Genomic DNA, 17,570 nt, shown 5'->3' with positions numbered 1-17,570 from the left:
ACCTCAGGGAAAAATCAATCAGAGTATTGTTTCAGCTCATAGAACACAAAATTGAGCTCATGGTACACCCAAAGTACACCAGTTTTCCTCATCAGCAGATGAATGGCTACCTTTGTGGGTGGTAGAGCACTTGCTAAAGAAGCTCATTTGGCTCAGGACACTTTGACTTGACATGAAGCTGAGCAGGCTTTGCAAGAAAAACAGCCACTTCGGGAGTGAGGGGGCACTAAGTCAGTAGACATGGTCATGCTCAACCCTGTGCTGAACTATAGTAACATCGTCTTCCTTCCTCCCCTCCTCAGCTGGTCACATTCCTCCCCACCCCTGGAAATCCTTGAAAGCTCCTAAGGGAAGGGCCTGGGCCTATGACTTCATTGATATGTCCCCCAAGTGCCTACTGCAGAACAGTAGGTAAGATGGGAACACAACGTTTAGTGATGATGTCAACTCAAGATAGAAATAGTGTGGCACTGGAATGTCCCCCAAATGCCTACTGCAGAATGGTAGGTAAGATGGGAACCCAATGTTTAGTGGTGAGGTTGACTCAAGATAGAGATAGTGTGGCACTGGAAAATGTGAGCTGGTTCAAAGCATATGCTGCTGCTCAAATAGGATATCTGTACCCTAATGGCACCTGAAAAAAGATTTGCCAAGCAAATCCAAGCACATCATTACAACACTGCTGACTGGACTTTGGAAACATTTGGATGCCACTGTCACAAAGTTTTTATGTAAAAAGGAAAAATGCAAATGCTGTACAGCCTAAAAGTGGTTTTATGCAGAGAATTAACGGGATTATTTAAAAGATGCCATTAAATACACAATCAGGAAGTTATGAAAACTTGATGGCAGATGATAGTTTAATAAAATAGATCTTTAACAAAAAACCTTTAAGAAAAATGCATTTTAAAGTTTCATCATGAAAGAGCAAATGAAATGAGGCTAGTTTCTCCCTGCAGAAAGAATATGCTGTTTTGGAAAAAGGTGCTTAATAGTGAAAACCAAACAGGTAATAGGAGTAATTATCAGTCAGCCAACTCCCACAGCCAATCAGGAAGCTTGTCTTGAGCTTGATGGGTGAGAAGTATGCCCAGAATATATGCTGCAACCAAAATGCATTTTCTTTGAAAATTTCCTCAGCTATGAAGTTACAGAAGGATGTGCAGGGAATTTATAATGGAATATCTGTCAAGCACTGAGAAAGCAGCATGGCCCTATAGGAAAAGCACAGGCCCAGGAGCCGGAAGACCTGGGTCCTAATCATGGCTGATCTGACCTTGGGTAAGTCACTTAACTTCTCTATGCCTCAGTTCCCTCATCTGCAAAATGGGGTTTCAGTACCTGTCCTCCCTCCATCATAGACAATGAGCCCTATATGGGGTGCTTACCTTCTATCAACTGTAGTGCTTAGTACAGTGGTTGTCACTTAGTAAAACCTTAACAAGTACTACAATTATTATTAGTACAGTGCTCTTTGCTCAATAAATAACTGATTAATATTTTTCCCTAAGGGCTTTCCTGTCATGCAGCTTCCCCCACCATTCCTACTAGTTCTTATGTGCATAGTCCTTATCTAATTCTTGTTTTACAGATGAGGACACAGCAACTCCCTACCACACGAACTACTTCCTGCCTTTCCCCCCAGCCTGGGCAACTGAGGACTCTTGTGTTAAAAAAAAAATCCAGCAGGAGCAGCTGCAGCAGCCAATAAACAACAAACACATTGCAGGTGAACCCTGATTAACCTCTTCGGTGGCTGTTAAAGGACCTATTTTAGGGGCCATTTCTAAGTGGTTTGTGGCTTTTTCTCATCAGAAACATATTAGACCTCATGATGAATGTAAATGAGAGTAGAGAGAATGGATTCCTGCTTTTGGGAATTGCCAGAGACCCTTTGGAGCAGAAACTCCTGTTTGGCCTGTTCTTGCTGGTTTACATGGTGACCTTAGTGGGGAACCTTGGTCTGATCTGTCTGATCAGGATGATGCCTCACCTTCATACTCCCATGTACTTCTTTCTCAGCAATTTGTCTTTCTTGGATTCCTGTTATTCCTCAGTCACGCTCCCTAAGATGCTGGCTGACTTCCTGTCAGAACATAAGGCCATTTCCTTCTCTGGATGCGTGGCTCAACTAAGTATACTCATTGTCTTTGTCACTGCAGAACTCTACCTCCTGGCTTCCATGGCTTATGACCGCTACGTAGCAATCTGTAGCCCTCTACTCTACCCTGTCCTTATGTCCACCAGGGTCTGTGTCTCACTGGTGGCCCTGTCTTATGTTGCTGGAATTGTTAATTCCCTGGCACAGGTGAGCTCTATATTTCAACTCTCTTTCTGCACATCCAAAACTGTTAACAGCTTCTTCTGTGACATTCCCCCACTCCTGGCTCTGTCTTGCTCTGATACCCGTACCTGTGAGATCTTGCTCTTTGCCTTTGGAGGGTTTATTCAACTAAGTTCCCTGTTGATCATACTGATCTCCTACCTATTCATCATCATCACCATCCTGAAGATCCGGTCCCCCGAAGGGAAACTCAAGAGCTTCTCTACTTGTGCCTCACACCTGGTCGTTGTCAGCTTATTCTATGGGACGCTTATATTCACGTACCTACGACCTACCTCGAGCTACTCCCTGGATCAGGATCGAGTGGTCTCTGTATTTTACACAACAGTCATCCCCATGCTGAACCCCATTATCTACAGCATGAGGAATCGGGAAGTGAAGGAAGCACTGAAGAGGCTTTTGAGGAATTTGTAGAGGCGCAACAGGCTTCAAAGACAATACAGGGTGACTGATTCAGAAATCAGATAAAGGTTAGGGAGTTGGGAGAGAGGATTAGATTTTGGGTGCCTGGGGATGGGGCAAAGGGGAAGGGAGACCCCCACTCGTCTGAAATGTTAATGATCTAGAATTATATCTATGAGGAAAAGAACCTCAAAAAGCACAAGTTGGGAGTTGGGAATTTGGGGGGCAGAGAAGTAGCATGGCTTAGTGAATAGAGCACAGGCCTGGGAGTCAGAAGGACCTGTATTCTGATCCTGCTCTGCTACTTCTTTGCTGTGTGATCTTGGGCAAGTCACTTAATTTCTCTGGGCCTCAGTTACCTCATCTGTAAAATGGGCATTAAGACTGTGAGCCCCATGTGGGACAGGGACTGTGACAAACCTGATTAATTTGTATCTATTCAGCACTTAGCACAGTGCCTGGCACATAGTAAGTGCTTAACAAATACCAAAAAAAAAGAGAAGAAAAGTAGGGTATTTCCATGGCAGAAGATATGACTTTTCCTAAAGGTACCTGTGAAGAAGGGTAGTTTACGAGTGCTAACCTATTCCCAATCATATTAGGAAGTGATTATCAACTGAGCAAGGACTTTCTTTTGTTGTGATTTAGTGTTATCTGATATGCTAAAAGACAGGGGTGTGAAAAACTCTGAGAAACAGTAATAGTGAGCAGAGTTGTTTATGGCTTGCCTTCACAGTTTTCCGTTTTAATGTGATGGAAAACTTTCGGTTTGTTTTCCAAAGTGGGATATATATAAGTTCCATAAAAATATATATTAAAATGGTAAAAGTAATCGCTGTAATGAAAATGAATTATAAAAGGTTAAAAACTTTAAGTGAAAAATATGAGCTCGTCATTTAATTTCTCAGGTGCTCTAGAAAAAGTCTGCCTTCAATAATCTTATAGTAATAGATAATTTATTATCAATACCTCTTCAAATTAAAGGTTAATTTTGTCATGGTAAAATAAAAGTATACTAAAATATTAAGAGGACTCTGCATGCATTGTTGCGATAATAACGCCCCTGAAATCCATTATTTAGTGTGAACTGCACAGGGCAGTAAACTTTAGGCATATTTCCCCTTCAAGACTGGAAGCTCCTCGAGGGCAGGAATCGTGTCTCCCGACTCTGTTATATACAATCAATACTACTGATGAATTGATAAAGGATTCTGACAAGGAATTTTTCATTTGAGAGGGAGACTGTAAACTCGTTATGGACAGAGAACTTGTCAGCTAATTCGGTTGTATTGTTCTCTTCCAAGTGTTTAGTACGATGCTCTGCACATAGTAAGTGCTCAATAAATATGATTGATTAAATAAGATTGATTTCCTTTGAAATTCAAGTACCTGCTGTCAGCTTCCTGCCTGGAGTTCAATAACACATTTCTTGTTTATGTTGCGTACTTGCTAATTAAAGTTATTAGTCACCTGATAAAAATACATAAAATGAGACTGCAAATAGAACATATGCAAGCAATAAGTAAACGTATAAAAATAAAAAGGGTCCCTGATCAAGGATTCTGAATAATGTCTGCTGCTCTGGAGGACGGGATAGGGTTGAGGCAGAGTCATAAATGGAAGGAAATTTGTTTTTCTCCCCGGGTTCCATCGCATCTCCAACAACTTCAATGGGTGTCCTGATTCATTCATTCATTCAATCATATTTATTGAGCACTTACTGTGTACAGAGCATTGTACTAAGCGTTTCCACCTCATCTTCTCACAGGACAGGTGGAGACGAATCCAAGCCACTTATTCTGCGGCTTCTTCGACCCCTGAGGCGTTTAGTTAGTGAATGATGAGGGCCCGGCTACACTCCCCATCTCCTTCTGTCCTTCTCCTCTCTGCCCCGCCCCGCACTCCCTTTTTCTGGAGGCCACCTAGGATGAGGGGTAGCCAAGGGGTACCAACCGACACCCCACTCTCCTCTTCCTGAAACGCAGCTCTATCCCCGAGGAAGGGTGATCTCCTTAATAATAACAGCACAGCTAGTACTTGTTAAACACTTACTCTTTGCTGAGCACTGTGCTAAACACTGAAGCAGATATAGACTAATCAGTACTCCGATCAGATTGGAGAAACAGCGTGGCCTGGTGGATAAAGCACAGGCTTGGGAGTCGGAAGGTCCTGGGTTCTAATTCCCACACTGCCACTTGTCTGCTGTGTGACCTTGAGCAAGTCACTTTACTTCTCTGGACTTGTTACCTCATTTATAAAATGGGGATTAATACTGTAAGCCCCATGTAGGATATGGACTATATCCAACCTGACTGGCTTTTGTCTACCCCAGGGTTTTGAACGGTGCCTAGCACATAGTAACTGCTTAACAATTCCTTCCTCTCCATCCCCACCTTCTTACCTCCTTCCCTTCCCCACAGCACCTGTATATATGTATATATGTTTGTACATATTTATTACTCTATTTATTTATTTATTTTACTTGTACATATCTATTCTATTTATTTTATTTTGTTAGTATGTTTGGTTTTGTTCTCTGTCTTCCCTTTTAGACTGTGAGCCCACTGTTGGGTAGGGACTGTCTCTATATGTTGCCAATTTGTACTTCCCAAGCGCTTAGTACAGTGCTCTGCACATAGTAAGCGCTCAATAAATACGATTGATGATGATGAACAATTACCAAACCTCTCCCCCCGCCCCCCCCCCGAAAAAACCTAACTAAAGCAGCCTGACTCAATCCCTGTCCCACACAGAGTTCATAGACTGTTATATTGACTCATCATTTTATAGATGAGGAAACTGAGTTCCGAGAAGTGAAATGACTTGTCTAAGGTCACACAGCAAACAAGTGATGGAATCGGAATTAGAACCCAGGTCCCCTGATTCTCAGCCCCGTGCTCTTTCCATTAGACCAAGCTGCTGCTTTGGGAGTGGAGACAAAGGACATTTTGGGCGGGTCTTCGGTCAGATGACTTGGGGTGAGGCAGGGGTACGGGGGCGAGGGGAGCCGTGAGAGCTCCCTCCCTCCCTCTCCCATCCCTGTAAGGGACTCCCCGGCTCTACCGTCGCTCCCTCGTCCATCCCTGCCCCACCCCCCAGGCTTTTCCCTGCCACTGTATCAGCCGAGAGGTTCGGGGCATAATAATGATGGCATTTATTGATTTATTAAACGCTTACTATGTGCAAAGCACTGCTCTAAGCGCTGGATAGATTGGACCGAGAAAACAGTGAATAAAAGTCACCAGCAAAACAGGGACGGGGCGAGTTTGGGGTGCAGAGAAGAGGTATTGTACTCTCCCAAGCGCTTAGTACAATGTTCCCTATGGTAAGCGCTCAGTAAATACTGATGATGATGATGATGATAATGATAAGCAGGGTGACTTAGTCACTTAACTTCTCTGTGTCTCAGTTACCTTATCTGTAAAATGAGGCTAAGACTGTGAGCCCCATGTGAGACAAGGACTGTGTCCGACCTGATTAACTTGTCACTTAAGAAGTGCTAAACAACTGTTATTATTATTATCATCATCATTCTTATTATAAAGAAGATAAAAGCATCCACCGAAGGGCCCAGTGAAGAGAGGTTGATGTTAGGGACCTCGGAGGGGCAGGGCCAATGAGCTCGTTGTGAACAGGGAATGTGTTTGATGTTAGGTTGTATTCTCCCATGGGCTTAGTCCAGTGCTTTGTATGCAGTAAATGCTCAATAAATACGATTAATAATTATAATTATAATAATTCAGTTCGTGAGTGGAGGGGTTCATAGAGGGGCGGGGTTCCCTACGCCTTAGGAAAGAAAGTGGAAAGAAGTTTCTCTAAAACTCCTTTTGCTTTTTTGCATTCTGCTTCTTGTTACCTTGCAGCCCTAACTCCCACTTCGTTCTCACCTCTGCCCATCCCCATTCCAGGCAATTCTCCATACCATGTCCCCCACTCAGAAACACTTATTCAAGTTCTTAGGCCCGGGTAAGCTCCAGGAACCTGAAAAGGTGCGAACACAGGCACTGGCAACAAGGTGCTAAATGTTCTTCCTTGTGAACATTCTTCCTTTGAGGTCATATATCTGGGTTTGCCCAGTGAGAGATACCTATTTATAATAATGGCGTTCATTAAGCGCTTACTACTACTACTACTACTAATTATGGCATTTAGTAAGCACTTACTATGTGCAAAGCACTGTTCTAAGTGCTGGACTATGTGGAAAACACTGTTCTAAGCATTTCAGTTCATTCTTCCTGTTGTCACATTGGCAGGGATCGGAACTGAAGGCTGATCCAGGCTGGATAGTGTATCTGCTCTTCTAGCCCGATTAATAGATGTTTTCTCCATTCGCGGGGCCTTCTTTGAATCTACTGTGCCTTTGGGATGCTGGCTGCTGGAACAGGCTGTAAATGCCCCAAGAATGAGGAGGATTTTCAGAAGGAGATGGATGATGAGGTAGGGTCACCCTGGGGACTCATTTTAGCCATCTCCGTTGTGCCCCACAAGCCTCTTCCTTGAGTGGCACAAGAGCCCCAAGCCACCTTGCTGTGGGCACTAGAGGTTCCTCTTCTGACAGAGATGGGATGGAGCCAGGAGGGCAGGCAAGACCTGTCTGAGACTGTACGAAGCACTTCCACGGTGGTCTTAAGGGTGGGAAGCTGGAGGAAGGGAGGGGAAAAGGGGAATGAAATGTAGATGGGAGAAGAGGGGCCAACCAAGGGATGGTGGTGGTTGCCGGGGGTGGGGGAATATGTGTGTTCTGACTGCACCCTATTTGTGCATCTCCCTGGGATGGGCCAAGAGCTCAGAAAATGCCAAGGACAATTGGCATGTAACTGACGTGGCAGAAGATGAAAGTCACAGATACCGGCAATTGATGGGATTACTGAAGGCTTCGTGCCACTCAGGTGAGTCACAGAGTGGGGTCACCTCTCTCTTGCACCTGCTTCAAGGACCAAGACTGGATTTGTGGCCACTTCCTGCTGCCAATCCTGGCAGAGGGCTTTGTCATCCTTATCATTATAATAAATGATGGATTTTTTGGAGCCCCAAACTGTGAGGAGAGCACTGTACATGAGCTTGGGAGAGTACAATATAGCAGAGTTAGTAGACACATTCCCAGCCTACAGTGAGTTTAAGTAAACTTCCTTTCTTGCCTTTGCCAAACCATCAGTGGCATTTACTGCCACTGCAGAGCATAAGTGGTCTCGAGTAACCGCCATACTGTAGTATGCCTCTGGGCTAGAGAGTTCTTTACAGCTCTGTTCTTTGTAAAGTATGTTGTGACCACTCAATGACCAGTAATGATGCTATAATTCAGGTGAAGTTGTGTTATGGCAAATTTCATTACACTGAAAATCTCATGATGAGATTCTCCAACTCTAGCCTATGTTCGGTTATATTTTGAGCAATATTTTGATGCTCGAAATAAAAGTTCAATACAATGAACTAATTCAAGGTTGACCTCATTTCCCCCTCTCAGACCTCCCTTCACTGTCGACTATGCACTCCTGAAGCACTTTATAACTTATCCCAGACCCACAGACCTATCTCAGTATCCTTATACTCTACTATTTCTCCTATCTGTAATGCATTTTAAATGTCTGTCTGGCCCCGTAGACTGTAAGTTCCTTGTGGGCAACAACTGCATCAACACTGTAAATTACATTATCTTACAGCTATATTATATTGTACTCTCCCAAGCACTTAGTACAGTGCTCTGCATACAGTACATCCTCAATAAACATCATTGATTGACCTGTAGTATATTTTTCTGTCAAGTTAGAGGGTGATGATGAAGACTACAATGCAGACTCTGATGAGCAAGTCGATTCCAAACAGAGGTTGCAACCACCTATGAAGCCACCAATGAAGAATGACTACCAGGACCCTGCAGCTCATGGTGAGTATGCTGGCCTTGACTGGTCAGAGTCAAAACTCTTGGTTTTTCACAGACTGAAGAGTTAATTAGCTCACCCCTTCCCTCCAGCTAAATAATCCAGGTTCCTTTAACCTTTCCATCCATTTCCCAATTCTTAGTCATTCTCATTTTTTCCCTCAGAACCACCATGAAAGTCTCTGGAGGTAGCCCCCAAACTGGACTCGGTGATTTTGACTGGGTGTGAGATTTTGCTTTTGGTTTAATTCCCTAAACTCACATAATTAGTTAGATTGGGCATTCAGAGAGACCTTCAGTGATGGCCTTTAGATTGCCTCTCCTGTCACACACTGGGAACTATCAGGCCCAAGGATAGAATGGATGTGGACAGGAAGACAAACCTGGAGTGTGTTCTGGGCAAGTACTCATGTTGATGGTATTGACTGTTCACCCATGGATTGCAGAGCTCTATGCAGGGAGCTTGGGATGTCCAGAAGTAATATAAGAGGAGAGCCTTGTTCTAGAATATGTTGAGTGCAGACTTGGGTGGGAGCTGAGCCTGTGGGAAAGATGTTTATGGTTTGAATGATAACATTACTTCCTTCCTTGTAGCAGAGCCTGGAAATGAGAAAGATGTCATCCTGCCCTCAATCAGGGCCCCATCTTCCTTGGCTTCAAAAAACACGGCCTTCATCCATCCTACGGGCTTGGACTTGGAGAGGAAGTCTGCCTCCTTGGCTCCTGGTGGAACCAGGGGAGACCATCCGGACAGGAAGACGCAGCCCCACACCTCAAAGCAACATCCAAGTGCCAAGGAGCATTTCCCCGAGTTTAAGCCGGGCAAGAAATTTCCCAGAGGGTTCCAGAGATCAGGCTGGAACATAGAGTAGAAAGCATCAGACTTATTTTCAGGGCTTAGCCTGTAGGAGCTGAAAGGATGGCATTTCTGGACCAGCTGTTTCACAGCAGGTTGGGTTGGGAAAAACAGGTGGAGGCTTGGAATTAGAAAGACCTCTTTGCTCATTTGAGGACAAGTCTGGATTCATGGTGGGGGGAACCCTGGGATCCTAAGGCAGAGTAAGGACATTTTGGGTGGATCTTTTCCCTGCCACTCTATCACCGAAAGGTCCAGGGCATAGACTAGACAGAGAAAAAAGTGAATAAAAGTCACCAGCAGAACAGGGGACAAGGGCAAGTTCAGGGTGCCAGGAAGAGGTATTGTATTCTCCCAAATGCTTAGTACAGTATTCCCCATGGTAAGCGCTCAATCAATACTGATGATGATGATGATATAGAAACAGGATCGTTTAGTGAATAGAGCACGGGCCTGGGTTCCAATTCCAACTCCACCACTATGTGTCTGCTATATGACCTTGGGCAAGTCACTGAACTTCTCTGTGTCTCAGTTCCCTCATCTGTAAAATGAGGCTAATACTGTGAGCCTCATGTGGGACAAGGACTGTGTATGACCTGATTAACTTGTCACACAAGGAGTGCTTAACAAATACTATTATTATTATTATTATGAAAAAGATTAAAGCATCCACCGAAGGGCACAGTGAAGAGGGGCTGATGTTAGCAACCTTGGAGGGGATGGGGCAAATGTGAGCTTGTTGTGGGCAAGGAATGTGTTTGATGTTATGTTGAATTCTCCTAAGCGCTTTGGCACAGTGCTTTGTACACAGTAAGAACTCAATAAATATGATTAATAATTACAATTATAATAATGCAATGGATCCTCAGGCAGAGTGAGCCTTGGCCTAGTCGGTTTTCAGAACAATCTCCGAAGCTGAGTTTCCTGGCCTTTCCTTCATTCAGTTGCACTGACTCACTCTCGCTCTAGGTGTTGCATTTCCTTCATCTCTTTGAGACAAATGCCAACTTCTACTGGCAGAGGGCAGGGAGGAAGGGGAAGACCCAGCCTCAGAAGTTAGCACAGAGCCAGGAAGGGGTGAAATGTCATGAAGCTGAGGCCAAGTCTCCATGGGAAACTCCACGTGCACCTTGTCCCCCACCAGAAGAGTGCCTCTCAGATGATGTGAGAAAATGAGGGTTGAGAGTAGTCAGGGAGGGAGTGAGGGGTGCCTCTGAGGCTCAGAGCTGGGGAGGGGAGGTTACTACACCGATGGCTATTGAAAGGGAATCCTGGGGTTAATCCAAGGGCCTTACAGGAAAAGAACTAAAGCAGGGGGGCATGGCTCTCAACCATCATCATCATCAATCATATTTATTGAGCGCTTACTGTGTGCAGAGCACTGTACTAAGTGCTTGGGAAGTACAAGTTGACAACATATAGAGACAGTCCCTACCCAGCAGTGGGCTCATAGTCTAAAAGGGGGAGACAGAGAACAAAACCAAACATACTAACAAAATAAAATAAATAGAATAGATATGTACAAGTAAAATAAATAAATAAATAAATAAATAGAGTAATAAATATGTACAAACATATATACATATATACAGGTGCTGTGGGGAAGGGAAGGAGGTAAGATGGGGGGATGGAGAGGGGGACGAGGGGGAGAGGAAGGGAGGGGCTCAGTCTGGGAAGGCTTCCTGGAGGAGGTGAGCTCTCAGTAGGGCCTTAAAGGGAGGAAGAGAGCTAGCTTGGCGGATGGGCAGAGGGAGGGCATTCCAGGCCCGGGGGATGACGTGGGCCAGGGGTCGATGGCGGGACAGGCAAGAACGAGGTACAGTGAGGAGATTAGCAGCAGAGGAGCGGAGGGTGTGGGCTGGGCTGTAGAAGGAGAGAAGGGAGGTGAGGTAGGAGGGGGCGAAGTGATGGAGAGCCTTGAAGCCCAGGATGAGGAGTTTCTTCCTGATGCGCAGATTGGTAGCCACTGGAGAGTTTTGAGGAGGGGAGTAATATGCCCAGAGCGTTTCTGGACAAAGATAATCCAGGCAGCAGCATGAAGTATGGATTGAAGTGGGGAGAGACACGAGAATGGGAGATCAGAGAGAAGGCTGATGCAGTAGTCCAGACGGGGTAGGATGAGAGCTTGAATGAGCAGGGTAGCGGTATGGACGGAGAGGAAAGGGCGGATCTTGGTATGTGTGTGTACGCATGCCTGTATGCCTGTGTCTATGTATGTACAGTGTCTGTGTGTGTGTGCATGTATGTGTTTTAAAGGAATGGACCAACCTCTCTGTGCCTCAGTTCCCTGCCCCAAGTCACGTTGCCGACCTGGGACTAGAATCTGAGTCTTCTGACTCTCCCTCTTTCCCCTCTGCCTCCCTGGAATAAAACCTGACCCCCTGGCTGGATAGCTTCAGGATGGCCCCTTGTCACCCCCCATCCACGTTCCAAACTGCAAAGAACCACTTGATGAGTCACAGAACACCTGGGCATAGGCTTATTACTCTATTCATTTCATTAATGATGTGTATATACCCATAATTCTATTTATTTTCATGGTATTGACACCTGTCTACCTGTTTTGTTTTGCTATCTGTCTCCCTTCTGGACTGTAAGCCCATTGTTGGTTAGGGACTGTATCTGTTACAGAATTGTACTTTCCAAGTCCTTAGTACAGTGCTCTGCACACAGTAAGTGCTCAATAAATATGATTGAATGAATGAATGAATGAAATTTGGGCCTGGGAGAAGTTCCTACTGGAGTAGACTTTTTTCCCCCCCCAAATCAGGTACCAGAGGGACCGCAGAAATGCCTCCTGTTTACTCTGTGTATCTATTTCTCCACAGCTCAACTCCCCTGCAGGAACAGTTGGACAACTTCATGCAGCAGTGACGGTTGGGGAGGGGAAGATGACTTCAGCGTTTTTCTCTCGATTGGTGAAGTGGGTGTCCCTTGGACTGAAGCTGATAGCAAATGAGGCTGGTTTTACACTTGGTTGTCTCCCCTTCCCACCTTCCCCACAAACCTACTCCAGATCGTGAAAGATTTAAAGGAGGAAAACCCCTAATTCTATGGACTTGGTAAACCTGAGAGGGCTCACCCCAGAGATTAACTTTGAAATAAAATGTCACTGTTGTTATCACTAGTTGGGTCCCTCGTATTTAGATCTGTGGGTAACCATCCAGCCTCTCTGAGTTTCCCTTCTTTGGGGTCAGCTTCTCTAATTCCCCTAATCAGGGGAATTATCTCCCACAAAGGGAGAATGCCTTTCCATTTTCTAGAGATCTTGGCCATTGGCTGCTAGACAGGTTCCAGCTCAGGAAGCCCCTAGTCTGCTGGGGACAAGGAACAGAGGAGAATTATGAGGAAAAACAAAGGGATGGAGGGAGGGGGCTAGTGGACTCCAGGGACAGGAGGTAGCCCTCAGTTACCTTGTTCCTTTCTGTCCAGTTGTAGGGCACTCTCCCCAACTCACTAGATGTCTCTGCTTCTGCTAGGCCTCAGGTTTCTGCCACTTCATGCTGAGTGAAAACACACACATAGAGACACCCAGAAACACCAACGCTCCCCCCCACCCCCGCCACCGCCCAAGCCCTCCCTAGCCCAGGAAGAATAATATAAGTGGTATTTAAGCACTTACTATAGGCTGAGCACTGTGTGCTCTGTGTGCTTAGCACTTGGAAGGGTTTGATCCAACAGTTGGCAGCACGTTCCCTGCCTACAAGCTTACATTCCAGAGCTGGAGAGAGACATTAATGTAACTATGTAATTTATAATATATCTTTTAAAGATATGTACATCGAAATAATTGTACTTGCTACACGCTTATGGGCCAAGTAGTGTACGAAGAACTGGAGTAATCAAGGTAATCAAGTCAGACACAGTCTATGTCCCTTATTGGGCTTGCAGTCTAAGTAGGACAGAGAATAGGTATGGAATCACCATTTTACAGATGAGAAAACTGAGGCACAGATAAATTCAGGGACTTCCCCAAGGTCCCACAGCAAGTGGTGGAGACAGACTTAGAATCTGGGCCCTCCAAATGACATTATGGATCAATTCTAGTTCGTTTCTCTCCTGTAATACATTATACCTGTATTTCAGGTCAGCCTCAACTCAGCATTATATGTCATAGAATTCACACTGACAGCCTTACTTGCTTGATTTTCACAACTGCCTTTCTCAAGGCTCCGATCATATCCTTGTTTCTCAATGTATAAATGAGAGGGTTCATCATGGGGATCACTGTTCCATAAAATATAGAGATGATTTTGTTCTGGTCCTTACTGTCTTTGTTCTGAGGTTTGAGATAAATGGAGATGAGGGTCCCGTAGTAGATGGTCACCACAGTCAGGTGCGATCCACAGGTGGAGAAAGCTTTCCACCGCCCAGCTGTGGAGGGGATTTTCAAGATGGCCACCATGATCCGGATATAAGAGAGGAGGATGAAGAGAAAGGGGAGGGGGAATATGAAGATTGAGTTTATCAACATCAGGATCTCACCAAAAGTGGTGTCTGAGCAGACCAGCTTAAAGACGGCCTCCACCTCACATACAAAATGGTTCACTATATTGTGCCCTGGACAAAACCGAACCGGTATGGTTACCACAGGAATTAGGGCCAGCAGGAAGCTACTTATCCACATGGTAGCAGCAATCTGGACACAAGCCCTCATTGTCATGATCAGTGTGTAATGCAGAGGGTACGATATGGCGACGAATCGGTCGTAAGCCATGACAGCCAATAGGCAACACTCGGTGATGCCCCAGAAGACAGAGATGGTCATTTGGGCATAGCAATCATTGTAGGTGATAGTGGGGCAGTCTCTCAGGCAGTTGACAAGGGCCAGAGGCACCGCGGTGGTGGTGGAACACAGGTCAACAAAGGACAGATTACAGAGGAAGAAATACATTGGGATGTGAAGTCGAGGTTCTTTCCACACTATCATAATGATGAGGATATTTCCCACAATGGTTCCCAGATAGAGATGGAGCAAGATACAGAAGAAAATGATTTGACTTTTGGGCTGATGGGAAAGTCCAACCAGGATGAATTCTGTGACCTCAGTGTAGTTGTCCCCTCTCAGTTTATTCATTTTCTCCTACCTGTAGAACCAAGACAAAGGAAAGGGAGCTTGAATTTTAGAAAGTACAAGCCCAGTGAGTTCCGACTCTAGGGGGCTGGATGGGAATTACTTGCAGTGGACCTCAGGATTCCTGGTCATTAGCCATCATCTGGCAAGGAGCAGATGGTATACTTTCCAGGAGGCACCCAACACAAAACTGTGTATTAGAGCTGGGATCTGTGGATAACCTGGTCTCTAGTCTGAGGTCATTAGGTCACTGAGGGCATTTAAAACTAGGGTGAAATTAGCTTTTCTTGATCAGGAAAGGTAAGTGAGGTGTCTGCTTTTTTTGTAGTTGGTGGAACTGAAATTCTCACTACAGTTTCCTCCTGTTTTTATTTTCTTTCTTCCAAATGAGGAAATCCCCTGCTAAGAAAGTAGTACCTCTGGGTAGCCTTCAGGATTCAAAGTTCTGAAGGAAATTAGTGCCAAAGAGGTTAGCTTAATTTAGCCTTTCATTTTTCAGAGATAATCAAAATAAGCCAAATCTCTATCTCTTGATGGGGAAAGAGCTGACAAAATTTGCTTGAAGAGAGAACATCCTAGAACCTTTCTCAGCCTTCTAAGTTAGACTTGAATGGATTCTCCATCTTTGAGACCATTTCTGGAGGATGGATTTTCCTAAATTTACTGTTTTTAACCTTTTTGAGAATTAATGGTTACACCTGCTGATGGAGCAGACACCCCCAGTGCAGAAACTAAGGTCATAAAGACAGAGGGAGAGAAGATGTTTCTAATCAGCATTTCACCCCCTCCTGGACTAAAAATGAGTTCTATGTTGGGGTTTTTTTTGGCGGGGGCCTGGGGAGGAGACTCTACTCTGCCTCTGACTTCACTGTGAAATTTCATCGAATGAGAACGTACTTTTCTTTTTCTAGCCTGCTCAATGTGTTATTAGCTGAACTACTTTGTACCTGGATTCTAGTTCCAGCTTGTCCACTAATCTGCTGGGTGGCTTTGGGCAAATCACTAAACTTCTCTGGGCTACAGTTCCCTCATTCTTGAAAACCGGATTCAATACCTGTTCTCCCTCCTACTTAAACTGTGAGCCCATGTGGGACTTGATTTTCTTGTATCTACCCTAGTGCTGAGTACAGTGTTTGGCGCATCATAAGTGCTTAAGAAATACCACAGTTAATATTATTAACATTTCTCTTGGGCACTTGATGTTCCTTCATTACTTAGATGCCCAGAGATACAGGATGAATGTGATAGCTTAATTTCACTAACTCTTCTAGGGGCAGGAGGGAGGGAACATGGAGAGAAGGCTGCTTTCTAACCTCAGCCAACATAGTTGTCTCACAAAATAACATCCCATTTCTCTTAAGCGTTATTTAGCCCAAGAATTTTAATCTTATGCAAAGATGTACCTGGAGTTACAGTATGTCAAAAGTTTGGAAGCTAGCTGTGCCTATTTGGGAAGCCAACGATTTGGTCTGACAAGCTGGAGCTCTCAGGCACCAATCACATTCATTTCAAAAGAACCACCGACTCTCCAGTGAGTCAGCCAAATGGAATTCCAGGGGGAATTGTAGGAATTACAAGATAATGCAGATATTTTTATTCCTTATAGTTACCATCTAGAATTAAAATGTAAAGTCCTCCATTAATTTAAGAGACAGTAAGGAAATGAATTAGATCCTTTTTTTAAAAAATCAAAAAGCTGATTGTGAAGGAGATACTCACTGAATTCTATAGCTTCTATAGGTAACTGCTGCTGGAAATGTAGTCCTTTCAAAGTAACAGTAAAATCCACAGATAGTCTTTGGCCAGAGATGGCTCACCAAAGCCTCCAACACAGCCTGGTTTAAGGGTGGTCAAATTGGTCAGTTTTCCTTTGGTTCCTCACAAACCCAGCGGGAACCCTGGTATCTTTTCATGTCCAGTGATAAATTTGCTTGCCTGTATTAAATCCCTTAAGAAACAAAACAAAATATTTGGAGTGCCATTTTCTTATTTTAAAGCTGGCTCCATATTTGTAGGGCACTTAGAGGGAATCAATAAATCAATGATGTTTACAGAGCCCTTACTATATGTAGAGTACTGTACTTAGAACCTGGGAGAGTAAAATACAACAGAGTTAGCAGACACATTTCCTGCTCATGATGAGTTTATAGTCTAGAATATAATAACATCAAATCCCAATATGATAAAACTTCAAGCAGTACATTCAACACTGTACCTTGGTAATTTTTTTCAGGGAGAGTGACTAGTATAAACATATCACTTACCTTGACTTCAAAATATTAAATGACTCGAGGCCAGATCTGCTCTCTCTGATGGCTGATACATTACACTCTCCAAGGCAAACAACAAAGATGATTTAGTATGATATAGCTTAGATCAACTGGCAAGTGGGATACAATACTGGGTCTTGCACTCACCTTGAGAGAAAAACCTGCATATCACTGAAATCCAGATCCACTATCTTGAACAGGAAGACATTAAATATTTCAAGAAGACTCCAGAGCTCATGATTTCGGCCTTCAGGAGACTCCAGGGATCATATCCCTAATAGGCAGTGAAATTCCACCAATGGGAAGTAGATTGAAGGGACCAGTAATGTGTTGATGTGCCCTCTGAGGAAAAGATGCCTTTTTTCAATTGTAGATCATTAAAGCCAAACACAGTCCTCTTTTTCCTCTTGTAATGAGTCTATGATAGGTGCAAGTGGAACTGTTTACAGAGCTCACTTGGTTACTAGATTCAAAGGAGGGTGGGGGATATGTGTGAGCTATAGTTAGAAAATAACTTCTAGATAATGGTCTGAAACTTTGGAGACAGTTTCTCATCTGGAGTATGGGGCTGGAAAGGGAGCAGGAATTTTATGGGGGATGAGGATTGGGAGAATGAAGTCTTTAAAGACCTAAAACCCCAGAAGGCCACGATTTCCTACTCTACTATGATGATGGAATTGACCACAAAATAAAGTCTGGCAGAGTCCCAAAGTCCCTCAAGCCTCGGCATTCAAGTCCCTTCAGAA

The 17,570-nt window shown here is 44.3% G+C and overlaps 2 protein-coding genes across 2 annotated transcripts; one reads left to right on the top strand and one right to left on the bottom strand.

The window, feature by feature from the left end:
- Positions 1-1,831: 1,831 nt before the first annotated feature.
- LOC119929587 (olfactory receptor 1019-like) lies at positions 1,832-2,758 on the top strand. Its single transcript, XM_038747759.1, has one exon. It carries the CDS (start codon positions 1,832-1,834, stop codon positions 2,756-2,758), a length of 927 nt encoding a protein of 308 aa, XP_038603687.1.
- A 10,842-nt stretch (positions 2,759-13,600) lies between these two features.
- Positions 13,601-14,557, bottom strand: LOC119929586 (olfactory receptor 13H1-like). Its single transcript, XM_038747758.1, has one exon. It carries the CDS (start codon positions 14,555-14,557, stop codon positions 13,601-13,603), a length of 957 nt encoding a protein of 318 aa, XP_038603686.1.
- Positions 14,558-17,570: the final 3,013 nt, after the last annotated feature.

The sequence above is a fragment of the Tachyglossus aculeatus genome, chromosome 6, assembly GCF_015852505.1.
Source record: "Tachyglossus aculeatus isolate mTacAcu1 chromosome 6, mTacAcu1.pri, whole genome shotgun sequence".
NCBI classification, from domain to species: domain Eukaryota; kingdom Metazoa; phylum Chordata; class Mammalia; order Monotremata; family Tachyglossidae; genus Tachyglossus; species Tachyglossus aculeatus.
The sequence above is the reverse complement of the archived record's forward strand: the minus strand, read 5'-3'. Positions and strand labels throughout refer to the sequence as shown.

What these genes read in the sequence shown, in the direction of transcription:
- LOC119929586 (XM_038747758.1), bottom strand. Translation starts at nt 14,557, where the DNA reads ATGAATAAACTGAGAGGGGACAACTACACTGAGGTCACAGAATTCATC.
- LOC119929587 (XM_038747759.1), top strand. Translation starts at nt 1,832, where the DNA reads ATGATGAATGTAAATGAGAGTAGAGAGAATGGATTCCTGCTTTTGGGA.